General features: G+C 45.5%; 1 protein-coding gene across 1 annotated transcript in view; it reads left to right on the top strand.

Annotated features, from left to right (window-relative positions):
- The window catches only part of LOC119961822 (collagen alpha-1(II) chain-like), a 223,418-nt gene that overhangs the window by 195,529 nt on the left and 14,209 nt on the right, over nt 1-13,680 (top strand). Inside the window, exons 46-47 of the mRNA XM_038789189.1 lie at nt 3,208-3,315; nt 7,864-8,155. Coding sequence (XP_038645117.1) covers nt 3,208-3,315; nt 7,864-8,155 — 400 coding nt within the window. The remainder of the gene's footprint in view (nt 1-3,207; nt 3,316-7,863; nt 8,156-13,680) is intronic.

Below are 13,680 nucleotides of genomic sequence, written 5' to 3'. Positions count from 1 at the left end.
CACACCACCCACGTAACATTCCCTGAAGTAACACTAGCCCCCCACGCAATGCCAACCCCTCATGCAACAACTCCTCCATGCAACACCCCCCGCAACACCAGCCGCCCCTCCACGCAACAAACCCCACACAACATCCCCTCTCACATGCAGCAGTCCCCCCCCAGCAGTTCCCCCAACACGGTCCCCTGACATTGGACACTGCCCATGGCACTTCCATGTGAATGACTAATATAATGGGGGATTATCAGGCGTAGTGGCCTGAAAATTAGATTTAAATTTATTCCTTTTTTACATTTTTTTATTATTAAGGAGCAATTTAATGTGGCCAATCCACCCAGCCTGCAAATCTTTGGGTTGTGCGGGTGAGATCCACGCAGACACGGGGAGAATGTACAAATGCCACACGGACAGTGACCTAGGGCCGAGATCGAACCCGTGTCCTTGGCGCCATAAGGCAGCAGTGCTAATCACTGCGCCACCGTGTTGCCGGATTTAATTTTATTCTGATGGAGTTCATAACGTTTAACATTGGGAATCTTGATACATCACTGGAGGGGAATTGGGACAGTCGCAACGGGACCTCCTGCTGATGTAGAAAACGTTTTGGGCCTCTCGACCTTGTGTTCCTGTCGACCTTCATGCCAGATGCGAACATGAGCACAAAACCCTAACCCATATTTCTAAACGATCATTAAAATATGCCTTGAATATCGTATGAAAAGAGGCATGGACCGATTATTTCATTCATATGAATAATATCAGATAAATTATACATAGATTGCCAAAAGTCAATTGTATGTAACGAGTGGGAGTTTACCAACCCTGAGTCAATGGCAGGTGAGTGAGCCAGTAAAATGCCTCAAAACAGCAGGGTCAGGAGTCTCTCAGTTGCTCACCGGCAGAATGCGGGTGGCCAATTTGAATATTTAAAGGCCGAATCTCATTTCCAGTCCACTCTCATTTTGCCAGTGTTAGAGCAGTTTTCTAACCCATGAGAATCTGCCAGCTCCATGGAGGTGACCACCCAGAGCCTGCTTGGAGAGGAGAACACATCAGGGCGAGAGGTCTCTTGAAAAAGCGACCTGTTTTTAAAAAAATGCAATTTTTTTGTCACCCCTGCAAAATCAACATGCCATCACATTTCCTTTGCTACGGTAGGAGTGGACACCTCTCTTCAATGATATCCCAAAGCTACAGAGCTGCCAACCTTCTGAGTGTCCATCAATGTGGAATACCCACCCACGTTCCTTCGTTAGCCATCTCTCTGACAGTCAGCTCTTGATTGCCCCATCCTGCACACATTATGGTGGAATTCAGGCATCCTATCCAAGTGTGCTGACCACTGAAGCTCCCTATAGTCATGACCACCCCGTTTTTGGGAAGATACCCTCTGATGAATTATGACGAATAGTGAATAATGATTACAAGGCAATAACCTTACCTAAAAACGTAGGAGTGCAAAAAGCAGTGTTATGCTTACCAGATTTGGGGTCTTCATGTCATGGGTCAAGAACAACAGCTAGATGGCTTTCAGTTCCTTATGTTGAAAAGCAAAATGTTACCTGTTTGGAGTTGAGTGGAGGTTGCGGGCTGCTTTTTCTCAGATCGTCAAACAGAAAGGAGCTGGATGCAACAATTAAGTCTCGCTCTCAGCAAAGGAAAAGCAGCCACTGTATCTTCTGACTGAAAGTTACCCAGGACCTACTTCTGTAAAATTAAGCTAAATGAAACCATACTCATGAGATATTAATCTATTTGAAAGTAATTCAAAGAAGTGTACTTATATTTTTCATGACCTTTTAATTCCTCCATTCACTCATGTGTCATAAAGACTTTTTCGTTGCATTTGTACTTTAATACACAATGCTTCTATTTATGACATCTGAAAATCAATTGACCATTTTTATGGCTTTATCTGCGTGAACACACATTGTCAGGGACTAATTTCCTAAGTCTTTCTCCTCATCCACACTCTCCAAGGTCTTTCTATTGGTTACATTCACTGATACCTACTTTTCCGCCTAAAATATACACAGAGATAAGGGGCCCTGCACTAACCCTGGAATGCACCACTTTTCCATAATAATAGAATCCCCACAGCGCAAGGTGAAGCCATTCGGCCCATCGAGCCTGCATCGTCGAAGACGACCCAACCCAGGCCTCTGCCCTATTTCTGCAACCCCACCCTAAGGGGCAATTTAACATAACCAATCCACCTAACCTGCACATCTTTGGATTGTGGGAGGAAACCAGAGCATCTGGAGCAAATCCACGCAGACACGGGGCGAAAGTGCAAACTCCACACAGTTATCAAAGGCCAGAATCAAACCTGGATCCCAGGCGCTGTGAAGCAGCAGTGCTAACCACTGTGCCACCGTGCCACCTCATCAATGCAGTGAAGTCCCTGTCCACAGGAAATATCAATTGGACTTCTCTTAGTATCAGTACCTGCTGCAATCCCTCCTGCCACACGAAAATTAGATGTGCAATTAACATTGAAAAATGCCATTCTCTCCTTAACATCTATGGCCAACATCGCAAAAAATGTTTGATTTAAAAGAGCAATTGTTCCTTGCCAACGGTCAACAATCAGGTGAGAGGATAATAAAGAGCTGCTTTGTCAGGAAATTTCAACTATAGAAAATATGCTGTTTACTCTTTGCTGCTTGCCAATTTATGCACCTTTATCCTGTTAAAAGATCCAGTAATTCTCCTGATGTTGGTGCTTTCACCTGGATACATTCCCCAACAGAGTTTATGCTGCCTTTGGCAGTTCCCCTTTATGGTTTGGCTCTCCTGAGAGACAGAAATTGCGCCACCTTGCATGCATTTTTCCCCTGTAAAATGGGCAGAAAGCATCCCAAACTGTCCCTGGGATGGTCTCTGCCATTCCGTGCAAGCACCCGTTCCATGACGCAAGTTGCAGGGCCCATATTTTCAGTACCCTGGGAGGACACCTAAGACAAGCAATTAAGCCTTTTGAATATATTATTGCGAGGTGAAGGATCCCTTTTCAAAATCAGTCAGCCAGAAGCGAGGCCGGTGTCAGACCCATCTCAGTCAAGGTTGTTGATTGACCACTGCAGTGGCCAACGATAGGTAAGAGAAAAATAAATATTTGTTTTAAGTTGAGTTGGGGTTTTACAATTTGTAGACAATGTTGTTTTGTCTATTAACTTCTCTAATAGCATTTTAAATTTTTTAAAGGGTCCACCAGGTTCAACTGGCCCCCCGGGCAAAGATGGTAATAATGGTTATCCTGGCTCCATTGGTCCCCCTGGGCCACGGGGTTCAAGAGGAGAAGCTGGCCCCAGTGTAAGTAAATAACAGAAATTTGGCCGAATATTCACCTCATGGGTTAGATTATAATATACGGCCCCCACAACTAGGGATAAAGCTAATTCGATTAGCTCGGGGTGTTTCCTACTAATTAGGGGCACAGGACAGGGTGTCCATTGTCCCCAGTTCTGTTCACATTAGCAATAGAGCCTGGCGATTGCTGCCTGAGCTATTCAGAGGGAATAGGGAACATAGCTATGCTATATGCGGATGATTTATTATTTATAGCTCACCCATTGCAATCTCTGGATAAGATTATGAATATATTGAAAACATTGGGATCCTTCTCACGCTATAAATTGAATATAACAAAAAGTGAAACATTTCAAATAAATAGCCTGGGGAGAGAAACAGATTTATAATAATAATAATAATAATATTTATCAGTGTCACAAGTAGGCTTAGATCGACACTGCAATGAAGTTACTGTAAAAGTCCCCTAGTCACCAACTCTGGTGCCTGTTCGGGTAAGCTGAGTGAGAATTCAGAATGTCCAATTCACCTCACAAGCACATCTTATGAATGTAAATACTTGTGTATTTGGGTGGCTCATGACTGGGCAACAATATATAAATGTAATCTTGAGAGTCCTGGTAGAGGGGATAAAAAAAGAATTAAATAGGTGGAATACCTTCCACTTTCATTAGCTGGGGGGGGGGGGGGGGGGGGGGGGGGTACAAATGATAAAAATGAACATCCATCCAAAATGTTTATTTGTGTTTCACTCCCTTCCGGATATTTCTACCCAAGATATTTTTCTATAAAATGGATAAATAATTTGGATTTTATATGGGCTAATAAAATTCCACAAACTCGACTGATATATTTACAAAGGAATCGGCAGGTGGGAGGGTTAGCACTGCCCAATCTTTGTATTATTATTGGGCGGCTAATATAGAAAAGATTTGGCAATGGCAGAAAGAAGAAGAAGCGGAATGGGTACAATGGCGAAAGCATCGTGTAAGGGGACCAACTTTAAGGCTTTAGCTGCTGCCCCAATCCCATTTGTCCTGGGGAAGCTTACAGAAAGTCCAGTGGTAGCATTGTCTTTAAAATTCTGGAGCCAATTGAGATGACATTTTGGTTTGGGAAACATGTCAGTGCTCGCCCCTATTTATGGAATCCACTGATTCACAGTGACAAGATTAGATGCAACATTTAAAAAGTGGCATAACGAGGGATTGAGACAAGGAAAAGACATAGGGCTGGATTTACGATCACCCCATCATTTGATTTTCAGCGGCGGAGGCGGCCTGCCAGTGGGATCTCCCGGTCCTGCCGTTGCCACTGGGGTTTCCTATTGTCAGCACCCCTCATTGCCGGGAAAACCATGGGCCGGCATGAACAGCCGGTAAATCCCCCCCTTATCCTTAGAAGGTAGATTTGCGAAGTTTGAAGAATTGAGGGGAAAGCACAAAATGCAGAGGGAGATGTTTAAATATTTTCAATTACAAAATCTGGTGAAAAAGGAGTTGTCCTCTTTCCCTCGATTACCAGAAAACAACCCCCTTGATAAATTGCTCTCACAAGATGATGTGGAAGATGGGAAAATTATTAATATTTATAGATGGCTGATGGACTCAAAGAAAACACTGATTGAAGAAATTAAACAAAGAGTTGGATATGGAATTGGAATGGGGACCATGGAGTGAAATTATGCACAGGGTTAATACTTTATCTTCGTGTGCTAGAGTAAGCTTAATACAATTCAAGATCGTACAGATGACACAAGAAATAATGAGAAGATTCTTCATAGAAGTAGAAGATAAATGTGAGAGGTATAAAGGAGGACCAGCTAACAACGTCCACATGTTCTGGTCATGTCCATGGTTAGTGAGGTTTTGGAACTCCATGTTTAAAACATTATCAAAAATTATGGAGGTGGGAACCGCCAAGTGCCTTCGTATGGCTGGGTGACTTGATGGAGTTTTTACACTTCAGGAAGGCTAGGTTTCCAATGAGAGGGTCAATGGAAGAGTTTGACTCAGATGGCGGCCATTTATATAACACTTTAAAGAGGTGGCCACTTTAGCTGTTGGGGGATGGGACAGGGTAGATGGGGGGATTTAGTAATTAAGTTTTAATGTTGCAAGGGAGAACAGGTGGGGGTGGGAACTCTTACTGTTTAATTGTTATTCTTTGTTTTTGTAGATTTTGTATTAAAATTGTTTAATAAAAATATTTACCCCAAAAAAGTTTCACGGAGCCTTTCAGCTTTTAAATTCTATCGATTTTAACAATCAGCCCAGTTGGTTTTTTCTGGTCATATCAACCTATGAAGCTACCTTCCGTAATTTTTATATTTACAGCCCATATCAATTCCTCTACCCCATTTAAAGACTTCAGGGAATTTTAAACTTAAAAAGGCTGTGTGTGCGATAAGTACACACTTATCTGGACAGCATCAAGTTTCCCATTCTGTCCAATCTCCAGTAGGACAGAAACCTCATCCTGGTGAGCCAGCAAACCTGACATTTGCTGGCTGTCATTTTGGCGACACTGGATGCCCTTCTCAGTCTTGTATAATCCCAGAACCGCCATGAAATCCCAGTGGGCTCAGGGACAATTGGACTTGAGCGGCTCACTAATAACCCAAATTGAAATCCTGACTTAGTGGGATAGCTTTCCCACCACTGGGAGTCAGATATGTGACCTCCTACTTGATTCTTTGGGCCTGTCTCTTCGTTTTTCTGTTTTGAAGGGTGCCTGCTTTCCATCCATTCTGCCACTTGTCTCCCGTCTCCTCATGTTCTAACCATGAGTCCACTGTGTAGTTCCTCATCAAAGGCTTTTTTGGAAAACCAAATATTTTGGCCGGAATTCTCTGGCTGTTGGGATGTCCTTTTCCGCTGGCAACGCATCCCCCCGGCGGGAAGAGAGAATCCTGCCGCCAACGAATGGCACATCACCAAGAAACACACGGCTGGGGTTTTGGAGAATCCCGCCCATTATGTCTACACCATGACCCTTACTTCCCTTTAATACATCCTTACAGAATTCTAAAAGTTTGGTCTAATGTGACCTTCCGTTTCGAAGTCAATGCTGATTGCATTTAATCATCTGTCTCTAAATTTTTCTATATTAAAACGTTGAATAAGGATTCCATTATCTTTCTTACTGCTGATATTAAGAATAGATTAACAGCGAACATAAGAACAAACCCAATGGTTTTATATAATCACAAACATTAAAATAATGGTCAAAGGAAGGGTGGAGCTGATTAGAGACCATGAGTTGCATAATAGGCTGCATCATTAAAGACATTTTGCATCAGTCTTCACTAGACATGAGGATGCTGACAATGTACCGGTATAGAAGAAGGCATTAGCAATATTGGATAAGACAATGATAAAGGGGAAAAAGGTTGGCAGTCTTCAAAATAGAAAAGTTATTTGATGTAGATGGAATGCATCCTAAGTTAGTGAAGGAAATCAGGGTGGAAATTACAGAAACTGTGGCCACCGTCTTCTGAAGCACTTTTAAGATGGGAGTGCGAGCAGACTGGAGGATTGCCAATCTTACATCCCTTTTTTAAAAAAGAGCAGAGGGATAACCCTGACAATTGGACACCAGTTAATCGAACAACAGTGCTGGGCAAGCTTTTAAAAACACTAATCTGGTACAAACTTAACTGACATTTGGAAAATTGTGTCTTAATAATTGAAAGGTAGCATGAATATGTTAAAGGCAAATCATGTTTGAGTTCTTTTTTGAACTGTTTGATAAAGTAACGGAGAATTATACTATTGCATATACACCAAGACTTTCAGAAGGCATTTCAAAAATGCCACACAATAGACTTGTTGACAAAATTAAAGTCGATGAGGTTAAAGGGAAAGTGGCAGTGTAGATGCAATATTTTCTAAGGGATTAATGGCAGAGAGTAGTGGTGAATGGTTGTTTTTCAGACTGGAGGAAAGTATACAGTGTGCTTAGGTTTAGGACCACTATTTTTGATATTTATTAATGACTTAGATTTGGGTGTAAAGCATGTGTTTACAGTTTGAGGCTGACAGAAAACTGCAGAACAAAGTAAACAGTGACAAATATAGTAACAGCCTCCACAAGGAACAGGCAGATGTTACAATGGGCAGATACATGGCAGAAATGAAGTGAACTCTGAACATCTTGGCAGAAAAGATGTGGCATAAGACAGAGCTTACAATTTTAAAGGGGATACAGGAAGTGAGAGATCTGGGAGTGTATGCACAAATTCATGGAGGTGGTTGTTAAAACGTATATGTGATTTGCTAATAGTGGCACAGATACAAAGGCAAAGTTATGCTAACCCTTATAAAACAGCCTCAGCTGGATTATGTTCAATTAGGGACTTCAGTTTTGTAGAAAGGGCAGGGAAGTGAAATTAATCGAATACTAGCCATCCCAGGCCAAATGGCCTCTTTCAGCACTTCCTCTTGCCATGATTTTAAACTGAATTCCTGTGAGTTTATAAATTGAAATGACTATCAATTATACTCTTATAAGGGAAGACTAAATATGACTACTGTGCTTTGAACTCCATAGGGTCCTCCTGGTATTCATGGTCCTGCTGGTCATCCTGGCCCCCCTGGTCCTCCTGGTGTCTGTTGTGGAACATCATCACGTGACGATGGAGATATGGGTGTAGTGATTCAGGAAAGTTACTATTACGGCGATCAGCCTGGTAAAGCTGAAAATGCACAAGGGGAAGAAATAATAGCTACCCTGAAATCTCTTAACGGCCGAATGGACACAATCCTGAGCCCAGATGGATCGCAAAAGAGTCCTGCCCGTAGCTGCCGTGATCTGAAATTTTGCCATCCAGAATTCAAGAGTGGTAAGGAAGCCAGTTGAGAAGAAAATTACTGGAGTGATTGAACAGCCATGTTGCGCCTGAAAGGCAGCACACCATGGCCAATAGACATTGGGAGAACACGCTCCCGTGATCCATCCAGCTCTCAACACCTCGTGGGAACGAGCTCAATCTTGCGAGACGTTGTGATGTGAAGCCTGTCCATTGTGGGCGGGATTCCTTTTTGGTAAATCTGCATATTAACTCGAGACAGCTAGTCTCACTTTGATATGCAGTTTTCCCAGGTACTGGAGGCATTGGGATCTATATCCTTTGCCTAGGAGAACTTTGGTGAGTGCCATTCAGTCCTGGTCTCCACAAACGGCAACCACACGGAACGGCGCTCATAGAATCATATAATTTACAGTGCAGAAGAAGGCCATTCAGTCAATCTAGTCTGCAGTGGCTCTTGGAAAGAGCACCCTACTTAAGCCCCACGCCTCCACATTATCCCCTTTATCCCCGTAACCCAGTAACCCCACCTAACATTTTTTTGGACACTAAGGGCAATTTAGAATCGCCAATCCACCTAACCAGCACATCTTTGGACTCTGGGAGGAAACCGGAGCACCCGGAGGAAACCCACGCACATACGGGGAGAAATTGCAAACTCCACACAGACAGTGACCCAAGCCAGTGGGGTCTCCCAGGGGATCAAAGGCCCCCAGGTGGGGCCAGTGGGGCAATGGATAATGCATCTGACTCGGGTGGCATGGTAGCTCATTAGTTAGCACTGTTGCTTCTCAGCTCCAGGGTCCCAGGTTTGATTCCCGGCATGAGTCACTGTCTGTGTGGTGTCTGCACGTTCTCCCCGTGCCTGCAAGGATTTCCTCCAGGTGCTCCGGTTTCCCCCTACAGTCCAAAGATGAGGGGCGGAACTCTCCGCTCCGCTCCGGTCACGACGGCCTCGGAGGCTGCTCCTCGCCCCCTATTCTCCCCTCCCGGCGGGGCTAGGAGCGGCGCTCCGTAAATCTCGGCCGCGGCGGAGTCGCGCCGAGAATGACGCGGCTGGCGCGCCTAATGACATCAGCTGCGCATGCGCAGGTTGGCCGGCTCCAACCCGCGCATGCGCGGCTGACATCATGACGCTGACTGCATGAACCCGCGCATGCGCGGTGGCCGTCTTTCCCCTCAGCCGCCCCGCAAGACATGGCGGCTTGATCTTGCGGGGCGGCGGAGGGGAAATAGTGCATCCGATTGAGACGCCGGCCCGACGATCGGTGGGCACCGATCGCGGGTCTGTCCTCTCCCGAGCACAGTCGTGGTGCTCTTTCCTTTCTAGGCCACCTACAAGCCCCAAACAGGCTTCTCATTCCCGTTTCACGACGGCAGCGACCAGGTGTGTTTGCCGCCATCATGAAATGCCCGCGAACGGCAACTCGGCCCATCCGAGTCGGAGAATCGCCGTTCGCCGTGAAAATCGGCGAGCGGCGAATCTTCCGAGCGCGGGGGGGGGGGAGGGGGATCATGGGGGGCACGAGGGGGGCGTGAATTTTGTCGGGGGGGCCCTCCCGCGATTCTCCCACGCCGCGTGGGGAGCGGAGAATCGCGCTTGTGCAGTTTAGGTGGATTGGCCATGGTAAATTGCCCTTAGTGTCCAAAAATGTCAGGTGGGGTTACTGGGTGACGGGGATTGGGTGGAGATGTGGGGCTTAAGTGGGGTGCTCTTTCTAAGGGCTGGCGCAGACTCGATAGCAGAAGGAGGCCATTCGGGCCATGTGCTGGTCCTCTGGACAGGGTTGCACTCCGGCACTTCTGTTGCCACCTGAACTCTGGCACTGCCAGTCTGGCACTGCTAATTTGTCCAGGTGGCACTGCCAGGAGTCCCCAGCGTGGGTGTTCAGGGGGGTGTACGATGGTGCAGGGGGGGCGTGGGGACCCCCTCATAGCAAGTTGGGGCTGGGGGTAGGTCAGGAGTTGTATCGGGGGCTTCAGATCTCAGAACGCCATTTTAAAAATATCATCCCAATCCCTCGCTACACTGAGGACTTGCAGCGAGCGGAGCTCCTCAGTGCAGAAAACGGGACTATGTGTGGCCTCAGCCACGCTTTCCCCACTGAGGCCCCCTTTCTTACCGGGGCGCGTTAAATAGCAGCGTGTTCCACGGCGCTGAGACCGCCTGGAAACACACAGCTAAACATGTTCGCTATGGGACTTTGTTCCCATTTGGTTAAATTACGCCCTATATTTCTGTTGGATTAAGTTCATTGTAATTTATGAGTACATGTTTGGAGACTGTATAACATTTTTTATGAACATACAAAATTTCAGGCAGGTCAACACCAGCTGAATGTCCAAACCTGTCCACACACATGATGGCTGGGGCATTATCATTAGATACTATCTTCCCTCCTCCTTCGTGCAACCATGTTATCTCACAGGAGAGGCAACAAATAAAATCGAGAGAGGATATCCGGGCCAATAGAGGGGAAACACCTTTAGAAAATTCCTCTCTAATGCCCTCAAGCAATCAATGCCAGCCCAAGAGGTCACATGTACCACGTATTTGTTTTCTACTAATCCAATGTTTAGCATTCAAGTTAATGTATCCCTTTGCCCCAAGTAAAGATAGTTCCCTATTTTTGATATCATTGATAATTTCATTGTAAAAAATGGCACAATTTCAAGACACCTTCCCTTCTTTTTAAAAAGGTTAGTTTTGTTAGGAGTTGTTATCATACAAATGATAATATGTTTGTATCATATTCTGCTACTATTTTAATGGAAGTGTTAAAAGAGGAATTAATGTGTTACTGTCTCTGTTAATAGAACATAGAACAGTACAGCACAGAACAGGCCCTTCGGTCCTCAATGTTGTGCCGAGCCATGATCACCCTACTCAAACCCACGTATGCACCCTATACCCGTAACCCAACAACCCCCCCTTAACCTTACTTTTATTAGGACACTACGGGCAATTTAGCATGGCCAGTCCACCTATCCCGCACATCTTTGGACTGTGGGAGGAAACCGGAGCACCCGGAGGAAACCCACGCACACAGGGGGAGGACGTGCAGACTCCACACAGACAGTGACCCAGCCGGGAATCGAACCTGGGACCCTGGAGCTGTGAAGCATTTATGCTAACCACCATGCTACCCTGGTGCCCCAGGGTAGCATGGGTAGCAGAGAATAGAATATATGCGAATACATTGAATTTTCTCCTCAAATCTCAAATTTAACTGTCTCTAGAGGCCTTTCAAAATGAGACTGTTCAACAACTTTACCATAACATTTTATTAAATGGGCAGAATGTTTTCTACTTTTGCTTTTCACAACAGTCAAGTGATAAACTCCTCATCCAGCCTACACATTTGGCAGCGAAATAACTATATCAATTCTTATTAAATAAACAGGGGAAATAGGCATTTCGTAAGGCAAGCTTCCTTGTCAACTATTTTACTTCATCAGACATGATTTGCGTGCATCATTCTGCAAAATGACTCGGCAAACTTTTCATTTTCATTTAATTTCTGAGTAAAACATAGAAAACGTGGGTTTCACAGAAAAATTAGTTCCTTTTGATGCTTTTAGAGAATTGGTTAAGAAGATTAAAATTGCAGACACGTACCAGAATGTCAAGGTAATTATTCCATTTCACAAATTGAAACAACCCAGCTTTCTGATTTTCCATCATTAAAATTAATGAGCAGAAAAAAATATGGGTTGTCTGTACCATTTCTCAATCTGCTCAGTGGGGAAGCAGAAAACAAACCATACAGGACCATGATTTTTGGAAACTGCTCGAAGCTGCTGCATAATTCTAAACAGCTATACCATGGGAAATGTTCTTACTGTCACTCCATGGAAATATGGTGACTAACTGAGATAAGAAAAGCAAAATCTATGGGTGGCACAGTTAAGACCCACATATTACCAGCCATGGAAACATTGGCTGGAATTCTCCAGCCGTTGACATTCTGCGAGCAGTGGCATGCCATCTGCAGGGTTCATGGTGGCATAGGGTGTCTTCAATGGGGAATCCATTGGAAAGCGGCGGGAATTTAGAATCCTGGCGTCAGAGAATGGCGCGCCGTCGAGAAACACATTGCTGGGAAACCAGAGAACCCCGCCCATTAATTTTATTGTAATCTACAATTGGACAACCAAAATAATAGCAAAACAAAGCGTTCGTAAATATGTTATTTGAGATATTGCAGTTGAATTGTTGGCTATCATTAGATATAGGAAAATCAGAAATCTAGGCTTGCCAGAAATCTAAGCTTGCTGTGCCCTGCAAATTGATACAGATTTTTTGAATTACTCGGTCGTATTTTCTAGTTTAAATAACTGCTGGGCTAATCCTGTGACGCCAGAATTGTAGATTTGATTCTGTAACTTGTACACTTTGCACTTAGCTCCCCTGTTGGAAAAACAGAATTGCAGAATTAGGCCAGTCATGTGCCACAAGGATGGCATTATGCTGTGGAATAGTTTGCATGCATTATTGGATTTTGTATACATACACCACTTGAAACAGTTGGGGAAAAATAACAAGTGAAAATGCTTTGTTACTCTTTGAAAGCAATGATGGAAAAATACTGTTCAATCAAAGAATCGGACGCGATTCTCCACAACGGCTGACGCCGGAGTGAAACCCGGAGTGTTTCACTCCGGCGTCGGAGGCCGCACCTCGCCCCCTATTCTTCCCCCCCCACCCCGGGGGGCTAGGAGCGGCGTTGCAAGAAACTCGGCCGCCAGGCCTTGACGCTTGTGTCAAAGCGGCGCGCCAAGAATGACGCGGCCGGCGGCGCCTAAGTGACGTCAGCCGCGCATGCGCAGGTTGGACGGCTCCAACCCGCGCATGTGTGGTTGCCGTCTTCCCCTCCACTGCCCCGCAAGACGTGGCGGCTTGATCTTGCGGGGTGGCGGAGGGGAAAGAGTGCGTCTCTTTGAGACACCGGCCCGACGATCGGTGGGCACCGATCGCGGGCCAGTCCCCTCACGAGCACGGCCGTGGTGCTCGATCCTCTCTCCGCCCCCCACAGGCCCCACACTTACCTGTCATGCGATGTTCACGCCGGCAGCGACCAGGTGTGGTTGCCGCCGGCGTGAACCAGTTGGGGTCATCAGGCCACTTGGGTCTTCCAGGCCGGCGAATCGCTGGTTGCCGGGAAAAAGGGCGAGTGGCGATTCTCCGAGCGGCGTGTCGCTTTTTGGGGGGTGGGAGAATCGCGGGGGGTGCCAGAGCGGACCTCCTGCGATTCTCCCACCCAGCGTGGGGAGCGGAGAATCGCGCCCTTATTTTTTTCAACATTGCTACTTGATGTGGCAAATGCATCTTTGTTCCCTTCCCATACCAATAGTCTTGAAGTTTTCCATTACTGGTTTAATGTAAGTAGGTAATTTTTGACGAGTAATCAAATATGATTCAGGGAGTTAAGTACCTAGATGTAGGAGTTTTACCAGACATTGAGGAGGTCTGTAAAAGACTTTAAGAAAACATACGCAGGCTAGAGAAATTATCAGACACCATGGGCGGGATTCTCTGTTAGTTGAGACCAAAACCG

Source organism: Scyliorhinus canicula, chromosome 2 (assembly GCF_902713615.1).
Source record: "Scyliorhinus canicula chromosome 2, sScyCan1.1, whole genome shotgun sequence".
Taxonomy (NCBI): Eukaryota; Metazoa; Chordata; class Chondrichthyes; order Carcharhiniformes; family Scyliorhinidae; genus Scyliorhinus; species Scyliorhinus canicula.
The sequence above is the reverse complement of the archived record's forward strand: the minus strand, read 5'-3'. Positions and strand labels throughout refer to the sequence as shown.